The sequence below is a fragment of the Hippocampus bargibanti genome, linkage group LG03 (assembly GCF_051943395.1).
Source record: "Hippocampus bargibanti isolate YZ-2025 linkage group LG03, ASM5194339v1, whole genome shotgun sequence".
NCBI classification, from domain to species: domain Eukaryota; kingdom Metazoa; phylum Chordata; class Actinopteri; order Syngnathiformes; family Syngnathidae; genus Hippocampus; species Hippocampus bargibanti.
In genome coordinates, this window is record NC_142736.1 from 13,164,925 (window position 1) to 13,186,992 (window position 22,068).

Below are 22,068 nucleotides of genomic sequence, written 5' to 3' on the forward strand. Positions count from 1 at the left end.
TGTTCCTTTTTTTAAGAACGCCAGAGAAGGCTTCCAGTAATTACAAAGACGAAAAGCAAGGTGACCAAATGACTGAGTGCACTTTTTTATTTTAAACATTTGTGATGGAGTCCATCATGCAGAGTGATATATATCTATATAGATATCTACATATCTATATATCTATATATCTATATATCTATATATCTACTAAATCTATATATCTATATATCTACATATCTATATATCTATATATCTATATATCTATATTAGACCTCTTCTTCAAACATATGGAAACTGATATTATTCCCATTCTCCAAGGTCTAAATTAGCTAAATATACCAGATACTGATATCCTGGACCTTGGCTATGCCTGCCTCAAGAGCCATGTAATTTTATTGTTGACATTTTTCAAAAACGCTGCAAAATTCGGGATATTATGTCCTTATTTTCATTGTAGCTTTCCAGAGGTTGATGCTTTAGCATTGAAAGTGGTACCAAATGAAAGCTAAAAAATAAAAATAAAAAAAATAAAAAAACACATGAACACCTGTGTTAATTTTAATTAATTTTAATGCACAAACATATATATTTTTTATGCTTGGAAAGGATGCCATCATATAATACATAACTTTATCTCAAAAATGTTACTGTTAATGCATGTATATAATTTATTATCACTAATTATGTTTTATCTCTTCATTTCATATTGTAAGTGAAAGCTGATTTGTTAGGATTTGTGACCTGCTGACAACATGGCATCTGGAAGACAACTACGCTGTGGGAAAGTGGTCAGCGATACAAGTGAACGGGATGAACCAATTGAAAAGAGAAAAAAGGTGGCAACTCCTGCCACAAGGTAATTCAGTGATGTGTATCTCATTGGGAAACCCATCTCCAGCATCAGAGGCTCTCAACTTCCTACTAATTGTCAGGTGTTCCAGTATTTCAGTGACAATAGGTCTTTAGCCCATGATACAGTGGATGTCGTTTTGCCACTCTGGAATATGGCGAGGATTAAAACACTAACTAGACCAAATGCAGTGAACCGTTTCCGAAAAGTACAGGAAAATTGTTAAAAACAAGGGAAGAATTGACAAACCAGAGGAAGAGAAACTAGCTAACTTTCTGAATGACTTAGACAAGTTATTTGATATTCTATCCATCCATCCATCTATCTATCTATCTATCTATCTATCTATCTATCTATCTATCTATCTATCTATCTATCTATCTATCTATCTATCTATCTATCTATCTATCTATCTATCTATCTATCTATCTATCTATCTATCTATCTATCTATCTATCTATCTATCTATCTATCTATCTATCTATCTATCTCAGCCATTATTCACTCCTCGCTAACAACAGGAATCGTCTCTGTCCCCTTCAAAACGCGACCAACTGAATTTTAGACAAAATCTTCACAAATCTTTGTAAGATCGGTTCACATTTTTTCGCATAAAAGTTATAGTACGCCGTACATTATTTGAAATGCTAAAAAAAAAAAAAAAAATACAATATGGGGAAAACGTATAAATTGACAGGTATGAATCAGATTTATTCTCCACTGGACGCACCCTTCACAACGAAAAAGACAACATCCATTGTCTGGGATCATTTTGAGCAGATCTCTGCTAAAAGGGTAGAAATTACAATAACCAGTGTGATTATATAATGTAAACTACTGTGACAACAAGGTGTATCACTGCTTTTAATGTATTCTACTTGCTGATATTTTAAAGGACAACCGACGTCTCCGGACAGGTTATGTCCATAAATGTAAAATGTCTTCAAATGGCTTCTACTGAGCGTATTTTACAAAGATTCCATCGCATATAGCTATTTTTTACTGTTAGGGTAATTCACCATACAAACATCTCTAAACATCGCTCTGCAGTCTTTGTTTACATTTTAAACTTTCTCATACGTCATATCTTGCCTTCCCTCACACGATGTCGCATTTTCATTACGTCACATCCTGTCGCGTCATTACTATGCGCCGCATAAATACTCCTGCAGCCCGTTCGTCTCTCTCTCTCTCTGCATGCTCTTTCCGCGCGGCCGACACCGCGATGCCCCGTGCTCTCCCCAATTAAATCAACTTTCTGTTCAAGACCTGGCTCCCTGATGATATAACCATCGGATTCCATCAACACTCGTCGAAGCAAAGAACCAAGGGCGAACGATAAAAAATAACCCAACATTTACGTTTTAAGAGTCGCGCTGAATATTCCGGAAGTCTTGTTTTTGAGTTGGTGACGAGTCCGTACGTGACGTCACTGAAGGAACGCCCTTGACCCAAAAAAAGGACACATTGTAGTAGTCCTTCCATCACGTCAATGCATTTTGCTCTACTTTGGTCTGAAAACGTCATGTAGGACCACAAAGAGGCAGAAGAGGGCGACAAATTTCCATATAAGGAATTAATCAGCCTGTGGAAAGGGCTGATTAATTCCTGACACGGCTTTGTCCCCATGTTCTGCCTTTTTTGGGTGCAACATTTCCCACCCCTGATGGCTCGAATTGATATGGGAGGACTCCTTTCATCGATTGCAAAAATGTATGCTTTCTTCTTCAGAACTATTTGAATCATATTCATAACTGGATGAGTAACAAAAAGCATATTCTCCGAATCTGAAGCCATTGTTTTGTTTCTCGAGCAAGGCAAGAAGTCTTGCCCTGACACCACGAACATGGGGGTGTGACCTTGTGAAACTGGCCACTTCCGGTTTCAAATTGAAGTACTTTTTAGACACTTTAAGTCATTTTTATTGGTGTTTTGCATTGGATTAAAAATATCGTACTGCGTGTTTTGGGTATTTTAGATGCTATAAAACGTTTTTCTGATGTCAGTTAGGAAACAAAAACGTGACGTTGGTTGTCCTTGAAAAGGTGAAGTGTAAACTTTGTTCCAAAGAACTTGGGTAACAACTTTCCCCCAACAAAAATGAATGAAAGGTGTGTGTTGTTCCTTGTTTTTGTGTCAATGTCTAAAGTAAAGCAATTATTCTTTCAAATAACACATGCACAGTCATTCCCATCAAAACTCCCTGCTTTTTATCACTGTCTGTCACAACATTATTATGCACATGATGACGCAGTAGAGCAAGTGAGGCCAGATCATGTGTCGGCCAAAAAGTGAACCATTTGGGTGGAAAGCCTCATTGCTTCAATTATGTCTCATATTTCCATCACTACTTCCATGACACGAATCTGATGCCAGTGATAACCTTTTCCAGCAAGATGGTGCACTGCCACACCGACATAAAATTGTCATTATTTTAAACGAGTTGTATCACATATTTTTTAATGGGCAGCACAGTGTATTTGTGGTTAGACTGTGTGCCTTACACTTTGGAGGTCAGGGGTTTAAATCTTGACTCACTTCCTGCTTGGAATTTGCATGTTCTCAAATTGTGTGACTTCTGGAGTTTACGTTGGGATCCTCCCAAAAACATGTATGCTAAATTCATTAAAGACTTGACATTGTCAAGATGAATCCGACCTTAACTAAGGTCAGTTTGGGTGAACTGCAGCTCCCCCATGAGCATAGTTAGGAACACTCTGTGTCCAAAAACAAACAAACAAAATAACAAAAAAATAAATAACTTTTGTGTCAATTAAGCAGGTTATTCTGTGTTGGATGAATTGGCACTGATTGAGAAGTACTTCTGTGGTATGTTACATCAGATATGCGTGGTCACAATATGTGATTGACATACCTTTATATTATTATTATTAATAATACTAATAATAATAATACATTTCATTTTTAAGCGCCTTTCAAAACTCTCAAGGTCAATTTACAGTCACAGGATTAGTTTTTCTGTGGGTGAGCAGCGGCAGCCACACGCGCCAGTGTTCACTCAATCCGGAAGTAACTCGGATAGAATAGTAAGACAAATAGATAGAAAGCTAGATAGCTAGCCAGCCAGACAGATGGCTATTGTACGGCATTACAGAAAAGACAAAGCGAATTGATTTAGCACAATATTTCTTACGAATGTCTATATATTGTGTGATAGTTAATAATACATCCATGAAAAGGTTTCTTCAGCCGTCATCTGTACTTCTTTGAGATGTCGGACCTTTCGCTTGTCATCCAAGAGGCTTTGTCAGTGAACTAAAAACCGAACTAATTATACTGTATTCAAATGCTACATAGAAGTTTGCTTGTCTTTGATTGATAGCGCTTATGATGTTGGCGGTTTGACAATGACTTTTGTGTGCGCAACATCATTGATTTGACCTTATATCCATGTGAATGTATGAAATAATAACGTTGTTACTGATGAAAAAACACTATATAAATGAATCATCAGGTTTGCATGAAGATTCAAATCAGACTTTATTGCAGTACATATTAGACATTCATCAGGCATTATCAGTGTCATAAATTGAACGTATTAATAATAATCCATTGCATTTTTAAGTGCCTTTCAAAACTCTCAAGGACACTTTGCAGTCACAGGAAATTTTTTTCTGCGGGTGAGCGGCGGCAGCCACACGCGCTTAAATAAACTGCTGGCCACATTTTCTATTGTTTGTGCCATGAATGTGCGCATGTCTTGATTTCTGTTCTTCCAATGTTCCTTACAGTTTTTACAGAACGCTGAATGCACTTGCGCAACCAATATTACAACCATCATCATTTTCAGCACTCGTGTTAACTACCGTTGACATTGTTCGATCGTATGTGCTGGGATGATTTAGAAACCTGGATAAACATATGTGGTCAGTGGTCACATACCTGTCTCATCAATGACAATTAACAATAATGGGACAGGTGCATTAAATACTGTACATACTGTTAGAATAAAACCTCATCCTACTAAATTGTGTGACTTTTTTCTTTTGGAAACGTTTTGTGCCTCTTAGTGATGTACTGTAATAGATTTGTGACTCTAATTAACAAATTATATGCCTGTCCAAAATACAAGCATTACGTAAGAGGGCAGACGTGACAAATAATAATTACGATGGAATACAGTAATTATATAAATAGGGCAAATCATACTGTCCTGGTGGCCATTTTGTTTTGTTTCATTTCATTTCATTTCGTATTTTATTTTTTTGGATGGTTGGGCTTTATTTGACGTACTTTGACGCCCCCTACTGGCCTCTAAAGGAAACGCAATTATTGGCCGCATTTACTACTGTGCAAGTACAGACATTCGTGTAGAAAAGCGCAGTAATTTACTATGATCAATGCCTAGTCGTGGATTTCTATGTGTAAACCAGAACCACCATTATTGTGATCGTGTGAACGTCAAGAAACTTTGCGACGACATTTTATAATGTTTTGATGTCCATGTCGTTTCTGAATGAAATGAAATAATTTATTGTGTGATTGGAGAAAGGATAATGAAAAAAATACAGATGTCCCTTCTGTTGTACCCCTGGAGACGCATGCCTCTATGCAAATAAATAAAACAAGCTCCGCCCCAAACTAACAATCAAAAAAGGGGAACAAAATCGAATCGTGGATTGAAAAACGACGTTTAAGAATATCAAAATCACAATTCATTGAATTTATAATGAATTGGATTAAATATATATTTTGAAATGAAACTTTGCACCTGTAGTTTTTGTTGTCAATTAGTATTTCGTAACGTTTGTGACCAAATCCTAGTGGCCGGGTGCGCGTTCGCGAAGTGCGCGTCCCCGTGGCTGGGCTTCTGAAACACGCCTGCGCAGAGAAATACAAGATGGCGGAGAGTGCGGAACTCAAGGTAAGGCGCAGCCTGAAATCGGTCTCGTTTTCAGCGCTTGCCGAGTGTTCGCTTGTCAAGTCACTCGTGGCTCTGCCGGCTTAAGCGTCCGTGTGCTGATATTGATTCCACTATGACGCCAAAACAGTCATGCAACTTTTGGGTGCACGCGCAAGCGTGTTTATGTTGATATGGAGACTCGCGGGTTTGGCGGAACTGGACAGACCCTTTTGCCCCCCTCCCCTTCCCAATTGAGCGGTTGCTAAATGGGCGGGCATCAACGTTTCACGTTTAAACAGCACGTTGCGAGCTCCCATCACTGGCGTTCTAATGTGCCTTTTGTAAAAAGCAGGCTTTTGCAAATGTCGGTGAGCGAGCGATTTGTCTCGCCGACTGTCAAGACTGTCAGACGGGGCACGAACATGACAGCGGTTCGTGTGTGTGTGTGCGTGAGAGTGAATATTGGTGTGCGCGCTCTTCACGTTGAATAATCACCTCACACTCACTGTTTATTGCACACTTATTTAAACATCTCGAGCGACGAGTCCAAGCTCTCGAAGTCGAAGTTGATTACCTGGCCCGTTCATATGTGGCGCTCACTGTACCTGTTGATGAAAAGAGCAATGTATTGGCGTCTCGTGAACCGTTAGGCACAATATCACACGTTTCATGAACCTTGTGCACGCGTTTAACTCATTCATTGCCAGACGTTCAAAAATGTGTCCACTCCAGTGCCAGGGTTTTTGTCATTTACACTCAAATTCCAGGACCCACTGAATATTGAATTTGAGGACTACATACACATTTAATGCAGCATAAGAAATCTTAGAATCTCTTCTTTCATCAGAAAAAAAGACTTAATTCCCAAGTTATATGAGTCTGGAGTAATATGAGGTGCAAGTGATAGCGGCTGTACAATATGCAAATGCTGCCCCTTCGTGGAAGGGAAAAACATTGCCAGAGGTCAGACCAGTATTTTATCGGCACCGCCACAAGAAAAAAAAACTAAACCTGAATAAATTCTGGAATGGCACTCCACCTCATATTTTCAATTACCAAATAAATCCAGGAATAGCAGTGAATGACCTAACTTTGGATACTTTGCATCGATATTTCATTTGCAACAGTGAAAAAGTAAATCTTTTGTCTTTAATTATTTTTGACAACTTCAATTTCTCATGTAGGTATCATAACTTTACAATTAAAAAACTAACAGCTTGATAATGGCCACATGTGTATTAGCATTGGACTTGACTGCACATTGATCGATACCCACAGCTATGCCTCATCTGCCATACACAGCAGTATTTGTCCTGAAAGAACGAAGATGTATAATTATCAGCCATTGAAATTAGTTTACCTCCTCTGAGTCCACTTTTTATGTGAAAGATACAATGCTGGCTGGTGTTTTGGCACAAAATACACTTTGGAGAATAAGGTGGACCAGGATGTGAAACAGACATGGTGCTCGTTTAACAGTTCCTCACACATGGACAACCCTGCAGCAAAAACAGTGTGTACTCCTTAATTTACGATGAAGAGAGTGCTGCTTTGGTCCGGTGTTTGAGAAGCGTAATTTACACAGACTTTGCCGTCATGATGAACATTATGCCCAAAACACCACTGCCTCTACCTGCTGGGAATTGTTATCCTCCCTGAGTCAGTTTACATCACACCTCACTTCTTGCTCATTAAACAATACTTGGAACAGCATTTGTTTTTCATGTCACCTGCATGGCATGTCTCTTCTCTAACTGTAAATCACTCTCGGAAATGTTCACTGCAACCTACGCGTGCGTGTCCATTCGTGCATTCTTGTGGGGGGTGGACAGAACTTGCATGAGTAAATTCTTTGGAAAAATGTGGAATAACATGACAGTGTACATCTTGTTTGCTGTTTCGGAATCAGCCCTTGCTTATTTTTGCTTTGCATTATGGCATTGTATTTTTTCTTTCAATGCAAATACAGTACATTTGCCAAATACAAATCCTTAATCTGTGTCTTTCAAAGGGCCCTTCGCAGGCTGCGTCCATCGAAGTCTCTTCCTCATGAAGCCTCCGGTCCACAAAAAAAAACATGCTGAATTTGGCCAAGAGATTTGGATTTGTCTCACTTGTCTCTTTTGTCCATGTGCAAGAAAGTGGCAATGTGCTTGGATGTTAAAATTGACAAAGTGTAGAAGAAGAACTGCACAGAAGAAGGGTTGTCATGTACACCATAAAAATATATAAATTCAAAGGCTGCTTGTATTTGGACACTGGTGTGAGATCGAGGCGCATTGATGGTACGTCACGTGGCTTTTAAGTTTGTCCTTTGTGGAGTTCAGCCTAAAAAATATCAGCTTTGGGTGTAATGCGATTGTCTGTCTATTCTATCAGAACAAATATTGATAAAGTTTATGTAGTCATTTTTAGCATTTCTGGTTGGACTTGTCACAGCTGGTTGAATGTATTGTTTTGGTGGCATAAAAGTATGGTCCAACACTCGCCAGCTGTGATATTTTTTCCCCACCCTTTCACTCTCAGTTAAGTCTTTCACTGCCAGATAATGTGCCCACTCCAGTGCCATTGTTTTTGTCATTTTCACTCAAATTGCAGGACCCACCAAATATTCAGTTTTAGGACTACATAAACATTCAATGCAGGGTAAGAACCTTAGACTCTCTTCTTTCATCAGAAAAAAAGAGTTAATTCCTATATGGGCTGGAGCTTGAAATGGATGTGACGGTACAAAATACAATAATTACATATTGATTTATATAGTGCTTTAGAAGCTGGAACAAAGCATGAACATGGACGCAAGGCAAATGCTGCACCCTCGTGAAAAGGAAAAACATTGCCAGAAGTCTGACCAGCGCTTTATAGACCCCCCGCACCCCAAGAAAAACTCAAAACCGAACAAATTCGGGAATGACGCTGCACGTCACATTTTTCAGTTCCCAAATAAATCCGGGAATGTCAGCGAATGAGTTAATTTAATAAGTGTTTTGAGCACAGAGTCCCTCGTCCCATTGAATGAAGTTATAAAAATAGGTTATCTAAAAATTGGCAGGTCAAAACAATGCCTTTGTACACATCAAAATTTGCAGTTTTAAGTAGCAGTTTATTTTCTATTGTAGAGATCACATCTTTGTAGCAGGTATCGATCTGAGATTTTGTCGATATACAGTGTACTGTAGACGTAACCCTGGTGTGTTTCCATGATGGTATCTCTCCAGTAACGGCAGAGAAACTATTCATTTGCTTTGCCTGCCATACATAAGATATGTGTGAAAAATGTATGACTATTCAATAATCAAACAAATGCGGTAGCCTTTAGCTTTGCCTAACAGGCAGTTGGGATTCTGAGTTTCCATCTCAGTTGCCTTCCTGTGTGCAGTTTGCATCTTCTCCCCTTTGGCTGTGGGGGTTTTCTCTAGGTATTCTGACTTCCCCCACATTCCAAAGATTTGCATGTTAGCTGAACAGAATACCTTATATAGCCCAAAGTTGTGACTGGTAGTTTTCTTTTATTGCTCTGCTCTGTGATTGGTCCTTTGCCGTTCCAGAGAGGGTACCTTGCCTCTCGCCCAAAGTCAGCTGGGATCGTCTGAAGCTCACATGCTACTTTGGGGACAAGCTGGACAGAAAAGCAGAGATGAAAGTTCTTTGGATTTTCCCGAAACTTCAGATTTCGCAACTTTTCATCAAAGTTCCTCTGGAAAATTGAGGAAAAATGGACTAAAATTAATTACGATATTCGTTGACAGCATTGACTGAGCACACCTTTGAGTTTGTTGCTTTGCTTGTAGCGACACCTCTCGAACGAAGTGCGTCTCAGCACTCAATAGTTCGCTGCTCGCTGCTGCGCGAGCATAGGCGCACGCATACACTTCATTTTGTTCAAGGTCAGACAGATATGTTTTTCTGCTAATTTCCCTTTTTGTCCAAATGTTGTTTTCACAAGCCATGTTGAGGCACAAACACGAGTAAATTATAATTAATTATAATTGTAATTAAATTACAAACATGCCAATTATTAGAAATCTGCCTTAATACTACGTATTTTCAATTTCGGGAAAAATTTTATAAACAAATCCATGGTTGTGCTATGGGCTCACCAGTTTCACCCATAGTGGCTAATCTTTACATGGAAGAGATGGAGAAACAGGCCCTCACATCCTTCCCAGGGACAAAACCTAGACACTGGTTTAGATATGTGGACGATACTTTTGTCATAATTAAGAAACAAGAAATTCAATCCTTCACAGATCATCTCAACTCTGTAGACTTCAACATTAAATTTACTCGTGAGGACATTCAAGAGAACCAACTAGCCTTCTTGGATTGTAAAGTAATTATAAAAGAGGACAGAGCGCTAAAAACAGAAGTCTTTAGGAAGGCTACGCACACTGACCAATACTTACTTTTTGACTCTAACCACCCTTTACAACATAAACTAGGAGTTATCAGAACCCTCCAGCATAGGGCTAAACTAATACCAACTAGCACTGAAGGTAGAGAAAAGGAGTCAAAACATATCAGGAGAGCACTCACTAACTGTGGGTACCCTCAGTGGTCATTCAACAAATGTCAGAAAGAAAGAATAGCGAACGAAACCAATAATTCTCAAGATTCTAAAAGGAGAGGAGTAGCAGTACCGTACATTGCAGGAGTTTCTGAAAAATTACAAAGAGTCCTTTGGCAACATAAAATTCCTACTTATTTCAAACCGATAAACACGTTAAGGCAAAAATTAGTGCATCCAAAAGATAGGCTACCAAATGAAAAACAAAGTAATGTAGTTTATTCCATACATTGTAAGAATGAAAATTGTAAAGAGCAGTACATTGGGGAGACTCAACAAATTCTCAAAAAAAGACTTTATCAACATCGCAGGGATAATACTAGTGGGCCTCAATCGGCAGTACATTTGCACCTAAAAGCTAGCAACCACTCATTTGACGACAATGAGGTTAAAATCTTAGCGAAAGAACATAGATGGTTTGAAAGGGGGGTAAAAGAGGCGATTCTTATAAAACAACAAAATCCTTCATTAAACCGGTCTGGTGGTGTGAGGTTCAATTTGGATCGTTCATACAATAGCCTGCTCAGGCAAAACAGGTTAGGCAACTTTCGCAATGCTGATGAGGGTCGTTATGCTGATGAGGTGATACCGGGGGTAGTGGGGGTAATAGGCCAATCGTTAGTCAGGAATGTAGGAACAATCAGTGGGGCCACAGGGGGGGGGGTCCCGCGCCCCCCCCCCCCCCCAACCTGAGAGTAGGGACCTATCATAGCTGTGTCCGGCGCCACCAGGTCTGGACATTAGGGATATATAAATGGGGCCGATACGACCAGTCAGACTTTAGTTCGCTGACGAAGCCTCTTGGATAGGAGGCGAAACGTCCGAAACCTTCACTTTTGTACAGATGACGGCTGAAGAAACCTTCTCATCGATTCCTCCCTTCGCATTCTCATGACAATCGCCATATCTCAGAGATTTAAAATTTTTGCTGAGAACAAAATTCTTAAAGGTGTGCATACAAAAGGCAGATTAATCATTGAATGTCTCATATTTGACATTTCATTTATATATATCTAATTTATTGACCCCCCCCCCCCACCTCGGAATTTTCAGCAACGTCCACTTTCATCTCTGGAAAAGGAATGGTTCAAACAAACGTCTCATATTTTAAATTTTGAGCATTTGTGTGTGAAATGTTTTCACAATTGCTCAGTTTGGATTTTTGTATGGGGAAAATACTAAAAAGTTCCCCACCCATGCTGTGGTTGTTGTTTTTTGGCGTTCTAGCCCCATAATAGTATTATTGAAGAAGATATGGATAATCGTTACCAATATAAGTACAAACTTGACTTCATTAAACACCTGAAAAAATACATCTCATAAAATGAGAATTTAAGCAGCAGCGTAATCCAGTCAAATATGAGTGACAAACTGACACTGGAATGTTTCCAAAAAATCTCACTGAAAGTTTAATGTTTTGATTGATGCCCTGATAAGTTCGTTTCTGGTTTCCTCTGCTGGAGGCTATGCTTGTTTTATTTATTATATTCAGAGTGTCTGAGGTTGTGGGGTGTGAACTGTATCTCGGTGATTTTTTTTAAACTCCATAAATAGCTGGATTTTTGCATTGAAAGATAATCTATGAAAGTAGAAAAGAAGATTCTGTTTCTTAGCATCAGAATCAGATTCAGAAAGGCTTTAATAGTCCCACAATGTGGAAATTTGCAATGCCGATCATGATTATCGCTGGCCTGGTCCGAGAATATGTAATGGCTTCTTCGAGATTAAAATAACAGATGGACGTAAGCAGACGTAAGCACATTGAAATGTACTGCGACCATCATGATGTCACTCTTCTTGCTTCCAGTGTGAATTGGTTAATTAAAAATACATTTATTTATAGGTCGAATAGTTGTTTCAAACGCTTTGTGACATTTTCAAGATAGAAACATTGTCTATACATTTGGTCCATATACAGTCGCTTCACATCCAAAATGGGGGAATTGAAACATATTCAGGAAAATAAACCTCCAAGGTTGAACAGCAGTTCTTCCAACTAAATCAGTCATAATCTAATATTGTCTCAAGATTTGGGGAATCATATCCTCAGTAGTGTTACTCTATAACAGGTGTGCCTATGATGTTGATAGCAATCGACTGGTAGATTGTGGACTGTTCCCAAATCGATCGCGAGTGGTGCAGAGAAGAAATTTAAAAGATAAAAATACAAACAAACAAATGAACGAACAAAACATTTGTGTATTTTTGAGCATGTTAAGAATATACTTTTTGGGCTGAATGTACAATGTATCCTCCCCATCCTATCAGTCTTATTGTCACAAAAACAATTTTAAAAATGTAATAAAATACAGCCGGTAAATTTTTAACATTCTGTGGCACGTGACCTGCATCACTGGAAGTTGTTGGCGCTAAGCAGTCTGCAATTTCAGCTTGTTATCATTACCATTATTCTCATTCAGTTAGTTTTTTGTACGATTCATAAAGCACATGGGCAAAGAATAGGAATTTCAAATGGTAAGTGGATGCTAAAGTGCGTCACATGCCTCTGCGTCAGGCTGTTGCTCATCATGGCGTGTGTGTGTATGTGCATGCGCATGCTCTATAACGGGTTGATCATGTGAGGCTGGTCGATCAAAAAGTAGATCTTCACTCTAAAAGGTTTGGGAACCCCAGCTCTATAATATTGTACATAATAAAAGCACAACATATAGACTTCATTAATTCGATCGATCATAAAACAAATAGGTCATGCATTGTGATGAATTAATTACAGGTCCCCGTGGTGTGTGATCTTTAACACCAGGGCAGTTGACACAATAAAGAGTAGTACAACTACATTCAGTGACGCGACAAGCTGCCTTTATATTAGCTGTTATTTTTGTAAATAATGAAGAATACATGCCTGTGAGTATTATTTTGTTTATTTGTTGTTATCATTAGTTTTCAAATAGCCATTGTTTCAGGCATTATAACAAAGCCGCTTGAATGTTGAGGAAGTCAGAATACCTGGAGAAAACCCCCAAAGCCAAAGGGGAGAAGATGCAAACTGCACACAGGAAGGCAGCTGAGATGGAAACTCAGCATCCCAACTGCCTGTTTTTTGCATTTTTTTTTGTTCACATTGAGATAAGCACTTTCCTAAAACAAAGCTATGTGGTTATTTAAATACACAACGTGTAATTCTTTGTTTTATGCCTGGTTTGACGACAATCTTCAACTAGTCAGTGGCATTAAACAAGTCTCTTTTTGGAGGAATTGCTCGCGATTTATCTGTTTAATCGCTGCTGGTGGTGAATTGAGCTGCATTGACATTGACGCTACATTGCTCATATCAACTTTTTTCAAATGTAGTTTTTGACTCTCAAATTGTGACGCGAACCGGTTCTTTCAAGGCATGGCTTCTGTTTATTATTGGAGACACTCCTAAGCAGTTGTGAACGGGAATCACACTATGTTCGGCCACTTTTTGTGGTGGCTGGTTTCATCTACCTTCAGATGTGTTACAAATACATTTGTGGGATTTAAGTGTCAAAGCCATTCATTCACAGATCATTCCCCATGTGACAGCTGTACGGCCACTTGGTGTTTTTGTTGATGGGAAGAAAAAAGACCAAACAATATGAACTCAGTCTATTCTGTACATATACTTTCAAACTCACTTTTATTCAATTGTGCTGCTCAGTGTTTCCGCCGTACGGTCACAAGGTCATGCGGCGTCATGATGGAGGTAGAGGAAAAAATTCCTTCAGAAAACCAGACTGTCGCCCTGCTGTGCCTGCTTCAGGGTGCTCTCTCGCCAGGTACGGTTTCAGCTGACGACCCGCTGTGTCACAGTCACTCAACCTATTTCATGTTTTTCGACACAGGATTGGGGAAATTCTTCAGTGCGACTTGGGACGTTCGTTTTTAGTGTGGAAACCAACCATTCAAGGTCACAACAACTAAAGAGCTAGCGGTCTTGCTAACTCTTACGATGATGCATTTCTTGTTTGAAACAATGCATCCACTTAATTTACTATTGTTTTTTTCCTTTTTTAATCTTTAGTCCAATTTTCACAAGTAATGTTATGTTTCTACTAAAAAAACAAAAGCTGTTTAATAGTTGCCCAGACCTCAACTAGTTTCTCACGAAGCATTATCATTTACACGATTTTTTGGGGGTTGAATAAAAAAAAACATCGGTCAACAAATGCATACATCTTTTTTTTGCATCATGTATGTAAACCTCTCTCTCTCTCTCTCTCTCTCTCTCTCTCTCTCTCTCTCTCTCTCTCTCTCTCTCTCTCTCTCTCTCTCTCTCTCTCTCTCTCTCTCTCTCTCTCTCTCTCTCTGTGTGTCTATATATATATATATATATATATATATATATATATATATATATATATATATATATATATATATATATATATATATATATATATATATATATATGTGTGTGTGTGTGTGTGTGTGTGTGTGTGTGTGTGTGTGTGTGTGTGTGTATTTTTGGGGGCTGATTCAGAATCGGCCTTTTTTTGTCATGCACAACAGGTTTTCATAATGACAACAATCCAATAATAAAATACATCTTTACATAACAACAAGAACATAATATACATATAATATTGTGATGTATTTTGTAATATTTATAAATAAATCATTAGATTCAGCAACAGGCGGAATTATTTTCTGAAATGTCCCAGCTATAAATCACAATGCATGGTAGAATCCATATTGTGCATGTTTTTTACGTGTGGGTCAATTTAAAAAAAAAAAAAAAATGAAAATATGTCAAAAACCTGTTGTGCTCAGGACTGAAAAAAATATGTATTGAATCAGTGTCAATAACAGATTTAGGGCACATAAAATGTGCTGTTGATCACTATCATTAAATGAATATGAAACGTGAAACCACTTTTTACTCTTGTTTGGCCATAGTGAGGACAAGTCACCACCACAGTTCTTTGCATGTTGTGGTGAGTGGTTACCATGCCAACCAACCTGGTGTCACTTCACAGGTTCTTGAAGCCACTTGGTGATGGTTCAAATCAGATGTTCTTACAACCAATTCTTGCCACAAGATGAACATTCTGTTAAAAGGCTTTATGTTGTTCAAGCTGCCAAAGAGGTGCTTGTATGTGTCCTCTGTTTACGTTCACTTCAAGGACAACCTACACCATTTTTTTGTTTCCTAATTGACATCAGAAAAACGTTTTATGGCATCTAAAATACCCAAAATACGCAGGCTGATATTTTTAGTCAAATGAAAAACACCAATAAAAATGACTTAAAGTGTCCAAAAACAACTTCAAAATGAAACCGGAAATGGCCAGTTTCAGACGGTCCCGCCCCCTTGTTCGTAACGTCACGCCAAGACGTCTTGCCTTGCTCGAGAATCAAAACAATGGCTTCAGATTCGGAGAAGATGGTTTCTTGTTACTCATCCAGTTATGAATACGATTCAAATAGTTCTGAAGAGGAAAGCATAAATGTTTGCAATCGATGAAAGGAGTCCTCCCATATCAATTCGAACCATCAATGACACCAATGTAGCACCCAGAAAATGCAGAAGATGGCGCCCAAGCTCTGTTGAAAATGGGCTGATTTGTCTGCGAGGAATTTCTGTCAGCGAATATCTAATAGTTGTCTTGGTGCAACACACAACGATTCACCATCGTGTTATTTATGTGTTTTCCTTCTAATTTCACCATTAACACGGATCAACATGAAGTTTTCAGACCAAACAAAGTACCACAAAATGTATTGTGTGTCGCTTTCTCGGTCAGGGCCGTTCCAAACGTGACGTCACGTTGGGATCGTCATCAACTCGAAAACAAGACGTCCTGAATATTCAGCGCGAGTCTTAAAACGTAAAGTATAGCTATATTCGGTGGAATCTTTGTAAAATACGCTCAGTAGAAATCATTTGAAATGATTTTACAAATTATGGACACAACTTGTCCGGAGGCGTCGGTTGTCCTTTAAAGTATGGTTTGTACGTTACGATACAACATTGTTTTCCGTGTTGGGTTTAAAGTCACCTCACCAAGCAGGCATAGTGCCTGTCGAGCATTTGTTTGGATGTTGAAAATTCCAATATCTTGAAAACACTCATCTATGAGATCCTTCTTTCTCTTCTGTTGCAATAGACAAAGAGTTAAGTGTAAATCATGGTGATTTTTCCTTCTTAAAATCAAAAATATGTTGACCTTTCCGTGAGAGAGAAACCCTAAATGCAGTCAAAATTGAACCGGTTTTCACATGACATGGAAACAATAGAACTTGTTGTCAACCAAAGAAGAGCTTCATTTACTCTTCCATGGCTATAGTGAGTTTTGGGGCACTGTCGTTCATGCTCCAAGTTCTGATAATTTTCTGCAGAAAAGTGCTGTCTTCATCTGCATATTGCACGAAATGAAAGGTTCTTATTGTGTGTAAGTATTGCCCTGTATTTTGTGTAAAGACACTGTTTATCATTATCATGCGCCTCAGATCGAAAATCAAGTCATACCAAGGAATATGAATAGGGGAAATTGGCCTTGTTAAAATTGAAACCTGGTCATCTTCGACTGATGTACTACGTACATGTCACTCCCATATTTTTTTCTGCTTTTATAGATTGAGAGAAAGTCCATTTTTTATATTGGTGGTTATTGTTTCATGTGATGATGGATTTTTTTTCAGTGGATTTAGAATGTCCCACATCCTTTGAATGGATGTTGCATCTTGTGCCAAACATGGATGATGCCAATGTTTACTCGAGTTATGATCTTTGTTTTATAGATGAACCATAAAAACTGATGATGGCTAATCCAAATATTTCAGTACATGGTAGGAGGCATCTGAACGATCCCCTCACTTTTAGAACCACACAAAGTTTTTTTCATTTTACGCTAGACATAGCTTGATGGAGACCCAGCCAGCACTCACCCTGTGTTACAAAAGGCACCCAGTGGTTCAATTCTTGCTGCCATGCAGACTTGTCGCTATCTTTGATGAGGCCAATGACTGCAGTGTCATCTGCGAAGTGTATGAGTTTGATACCTGGGTGCGTTGAAGTTCAGTTGTTTTTGTTGAGAGAGGGTGCATCCTTGAGGGGCCTCTGTGCTGATAAGGCGTGTTGATTATGTTGTCCCTACTTCACCTGTTGTGTCCTGGCCATTAGGAAGCTGAGGATCCACTGGCAGATTGTAGGGGACACACTGAACTGGGGAAGCTTGGTCGTGAGGAATTCTGGGACAAAGGTGTTGGATGTAGAGCTGAAGTCCATAAACAGGATCCTTGTGTCGGTCCTTGTGCCCTTGAGGTACCTGAGGATCTAGGGCAACCACATGTTGACTTTGTCATCCACAGACTTGTTTGCACAGTAGGCTAACTGCGGTGGTTACCGCAGGGGGCTGGTGATGTTCCTTAGGTTTTCCAGCACAAGGTGTTCGTTGGACTTCATGACAACAAATGTCAGATAGGCCTATCGTGATTTCGTGGGGACTGGGAATATGGTGGACTGTTTGAAACAAGATTGGGGCTCTCGTAGCTTCAGGGATCTGTTGAAAATCTGCGTGAAAACCAAAGCAATCTGGTCAGTGCAGACTTTCAGGCAGTAAGGGCACACGTTGTCCGCCCCGTAGCCTTCTTCGTCTTAATAATAATAATAATACATTTAATTTACAAGCGCCTTTCTGAACACTCAAGGACACTTTACAACAAAGACAACACACAAAACAGTAAAATCATGCATAAAGCAATAAATAATAAAACAGCATAATAAATTAGACCATGTAAGCAAGTTTAAAGAGGTGGGTTTTCAGGTGAGATTTGAAAGTAGGAAGGGAGTCAATGTTGCGGATGTTGGGTGGAAGTGAGTTCCAGAGTTTAGGAGCGGAGCGGCTGAAAGCTCTGCACCCCATCGTTGTGAGACGGGCAGAGGGCGTGTAGAGGTGGAGGGAGGAAGAGGATCTGAGGGTCCGAGTAGGAACGGAGATTTGAATTAGGTCAGACAGATAGGGAGGGGCAAGGTTATGGATGGCTTTAAATGTAAACAGAAGTATCTTGAATTCAATACGGAGTTTAACAGGGAGCCAGTGGAGCTGTTGGAGGACAGGAGTGATGTGGTGAAATGAGGGGGTTTTTGTGATGATCCGGGCTGAGGAATTTTGGACTAGTTGGAGTTTATGGAGACATTTTTGATTGACCCCGAAAAGAAGTGAATTACAATAATCGATACGGGAGGTGACGAGACTGTGGACGAGGATAGCAGTGGTGTGAGGGGTGAGAGAGGGACGGAGACGATTGATATTGCGGAGGTGAAAATATGCAGACCGGGTTATGTTATTTATGTGGGAGTGAAAAGATAGTGTGCTATCAAGGATGACACCCAGGCTCTTAACCTGAAGGGCGGGGGACACGGTAGAATTGTCAATGGTGAGAGAGAAACTGTTTGCTTTGTGAAGGGTGGATTTTGTACCGACAAGGAGAAGTTCAGTTTTTTCGCTGTTTAGTTTGAGAAAGTTATGAGAAAACCAGGATTTGATTTCTGAGAGGCAAAGTGTAAGGGATGCAGGTGGAAGAGAGGCGTCGGGTTTACTGGAGAGGTAGAGCTGGGTGTCATCCGCGAAGCAGTGAAAATGAATTCCAAATTTGCGGAAGATATCACCAAGGGGAAGAAGGTATATAATAAAGAGAAGGGGCCCCAGGACAGAACCTTGGGGCACACCAGAAGACACAGGGGAGGACCGTGAAGTGAATGAGGTAATTTGGATAAACTGTGAGCGGCCAGTGAGGTAGGAGTGAAACCAACTGAGTGGGGTGTGTGTCACGCCTAGAGTGGAGAGTCGGTTGAGCAGGATGGGGTGAGAAATTGTGTCAAAGGCCGCAGATAGATCAAGAAGGATGAGAATAGAGAGGGAGCCGGTATCTGCTGCTATGAGAAGGTCGTTCGTGATTTTTATGAGGGCTGATTCAGTGCTGTGGCGGGGACGGAAACCAGACTGGAATTGTTCGTAGAGGTTATTGTGAGTGAGGTGAGAGTGGAGTTGACAGGCGACGGTTTTTTCGAGAATTTTAGCGATAAATGGAAGATGCGAAATTGGACGTAGGTTATTGAAATCATTGGGATCTGAACCAAGTTTTTTCAGGATTGGTGTTACAGCTGCGGTTTTAAGAGGGACAGGAACAATTCCAGTGGACAGTGAGGAGTGAATAATAGCTGAAATAAAAGGGAGGAGAGCAGGTAGACAAGATTTGATGAGGACAGTAGGGAGGGGGTCAAGTTGACAGGTGGAATTCTTGGACTTGGTGATGAGGTCAGAAAGTAAGGAGGGATGAGGGAGTTCAAAAGACGACAGCAGTTGATAGGGAGTAGGAAGGTTGGGAGAGGGGGGGGATACAGAGGAGCCGAGGTGCTGGTGGATCTTGTTGATCTTTTCAGTGAAAAACAGAAGTAGTGCGTTGCAGGTGTCTGAGGAGTGAAAGTGTGGGGGGAGAGAGATAGGGGGTTGAATGATTTTGTTGTATAGGGAAAACAGAGTCCGTGAATTCCCACTGTTAGCATCAATCAGTCCAGAATAGTATTCCGATTTTGCGCGTGTGATAGAGTCCTTGTAGTGGGTGAGGTGAGCTGTGTACATGTCCTGGTGGGTGGTGAGGCCGGTCTTTCTGTAAAGTCTTTCCAGCTGCCGAGTTTTCGCCTTGGTGGAGCGGAGTTGGGCGGTGAACCAAGGGGCGGATCGAGTGAATTTGACTGACCGGGATTTAACAGGAGCAAGGGTGTTGAGCATGTGTGCAAGGTCCATGTTGTATTGGGAAACAAGTTCATCAGGGGGGGAGTTGTAGTCCGGTTTGAGGTTGGCAGCCATTGCAGTGAGGGTGACAGTGTCAATGTGTTGGATGTTCCGATAAGTGATGATGCGCGGTGGCTTGGGGAGAGAGAGTGTGATGGGAACGTTAAATGAGACGAGGAAATGGTCCGTTACAGGAAGTTCGTTTGCTGTGCAGTTGGCGGGGGTAAAACCACAGCAGCATATTAAGTCCAGGATATGCCCTTTTATATGCGTGGGGAAATCAGAGAATTGGTGTAAGCCAAAACTCTCCAATGAGGAAATAAAGTCTTTGGTGAGGGGATGGGTGGAATTGTCAATGTGTATGTTGAAGTCCCCAAGGATAATAATATTTGGTGACAGAGTGGAGAGGTGTGTGAGGACGGCTGAGAAGTCTTTTAAAAAGTCACGATGTGGTTTAGGGGGACGATATACAGTGGCTATAACTGTGGGAGATGGACCAGAAATTTGACACGCAAGGCATTCAAATGAGAGAGTTTCCGGGACGGGAACTTGAGTGACTTTCCAGATCTCGCGGTAAAATATCGCGAGACCGCCTCCGCGGCCCGAGAGGCGGGGTTTTGAGAGGTAAACAAACCCAGGTGGCGTCGTGTCGTTCAACTCGGAAAAGTCCCCCGCTGTTTGCCAGGTCTCATTCAAACAGAAGAAGTCCAGCTTACGGTCACTAAGGATGTCTTGGATAAGACAACCCTTACCCGTAAGCGAGCGGATGTTCAGGAGGCCGAAAGTGACGCTGGTGGTGTCATTTTGAGGGGTATTTGAGGGGTCTTCTTCTACTCACATCTGGTTCGTAGATCACCAGGGCAGGGAATGCGGTTTGTGGTGTGAAGAAGGTAGTTTCTGGTGGCGGTGGACAGGTGTGGGACGTGGAGATGTCCTTTTCAAATCTGCAGAAAACCATGCTCAACCAATCCCTGACTGTCCATTGCTTGTAGGGGATTATGTCTTGTGGTTTATAACTGCTTTCAGTTGCCTTTTCCTCTGTAATTACCGTTGCCTATACATCTGTTTAATATATTGTTAAACCCAATTACTGTAAGGGGACAGCAACCTGTCTCTAAAAAACATTGTAAACAGGGAAACTGTCATATGTTTGGCCAATTATACCATATTTGACATGATCAGAATGCTGCCTAGACGAGTATTGTTGTAACAGGTGAAACAAACCATTTGCCAGCATTTTTAAACCTTTTTAAATTACCATATGAATTTATAATAATACAAAGTACAGTGAGACCTCAGCTTACGAACACCTTATCTTACGAACTTGTCGTCTTACAAATGTCAAGTTTATGAATATTAAACCTTGAAATACGCACTACTTTTCGCGATACACACCCACCACGGCTGGTGGAGTGCTCTTCGGATCTGGCGGAGTGATCTTTGGATCTTCAGCGGAAGAACACGACCGAACAGCGCTCCAGCCGGTGCAACTTTCCACGCCCCCTCTCTCTGAATTCACACGTCGATCGCCTCCGAGGAGCTTTTTACAGATCATTTTACTATTATGGGACCGAAAAAAACCCACCACAGGCTTGTGTTCAGCCGGAGAAGACACAAAAAATAAAATCACCGTCGAGGAGAAGGAGATCATTGAGAAACACGAACAAGGTGTGCGTTTGTGGCGTCACATGTGCAGACCGCGGCTGTCATGTGAATCTCAGCCTGACACATCTCTCATGCTCTGTGTCACTTCCCTGAGAGTAACATTCTCCATTTCCACAATTGCCACCATCCTTCGCCTAAAATGTTTACAGTGTAAAGCTTCAGCGACTCGTTGAAATGAAATTGAAGTGTCGCGAGCGGTGCCGCCACCCCAGCTGTCAACTCGCACGTGACGATTTCGGCGTCATTAGTCATGTGAAAGCATCGACTAAATAACGCCTTTGTGTAAAGTTTACACAACACTGTAAAGCTTTTAAGCGAAGGATGGTGGAAATGAAGAATGTTACTCTCAGGGAAGTGACACACAGTGTGAGAGATGTGTCAGGCTGAGATTCACATGACAGCCGCGGTGTGCACATGTGAC

At 40.5% G+C, this 22,068-nt stretch overlaps 1 protein-coding gene across 1 annotated transcript in view; it reads left to right on the plus strand.

Moving 5' to 3' along the window:
* Positions 1-5,687: 5,687 nt before the first annotated feature.
* LOC148900393 (E3 SUMO-protein ligase PIAS1-like) overlaps positions 5,688-22,068 on the plus strand; it is a 63,577-nt gene continuing 47,196 nt past the window's right edge. Inside the window, exon 1 of the mRNA XM_088992045.1 lies at positions 5,688-5,717. Within this exon, the coding sequence (XP_088848171.1) occupies positions 5,694-5,717 (24 nt within the window). The 5' untranslated portion in view covers positions 5,688-5,693. The remainder of the gene's footprint in view (positions 5,718-22,068) is intronic.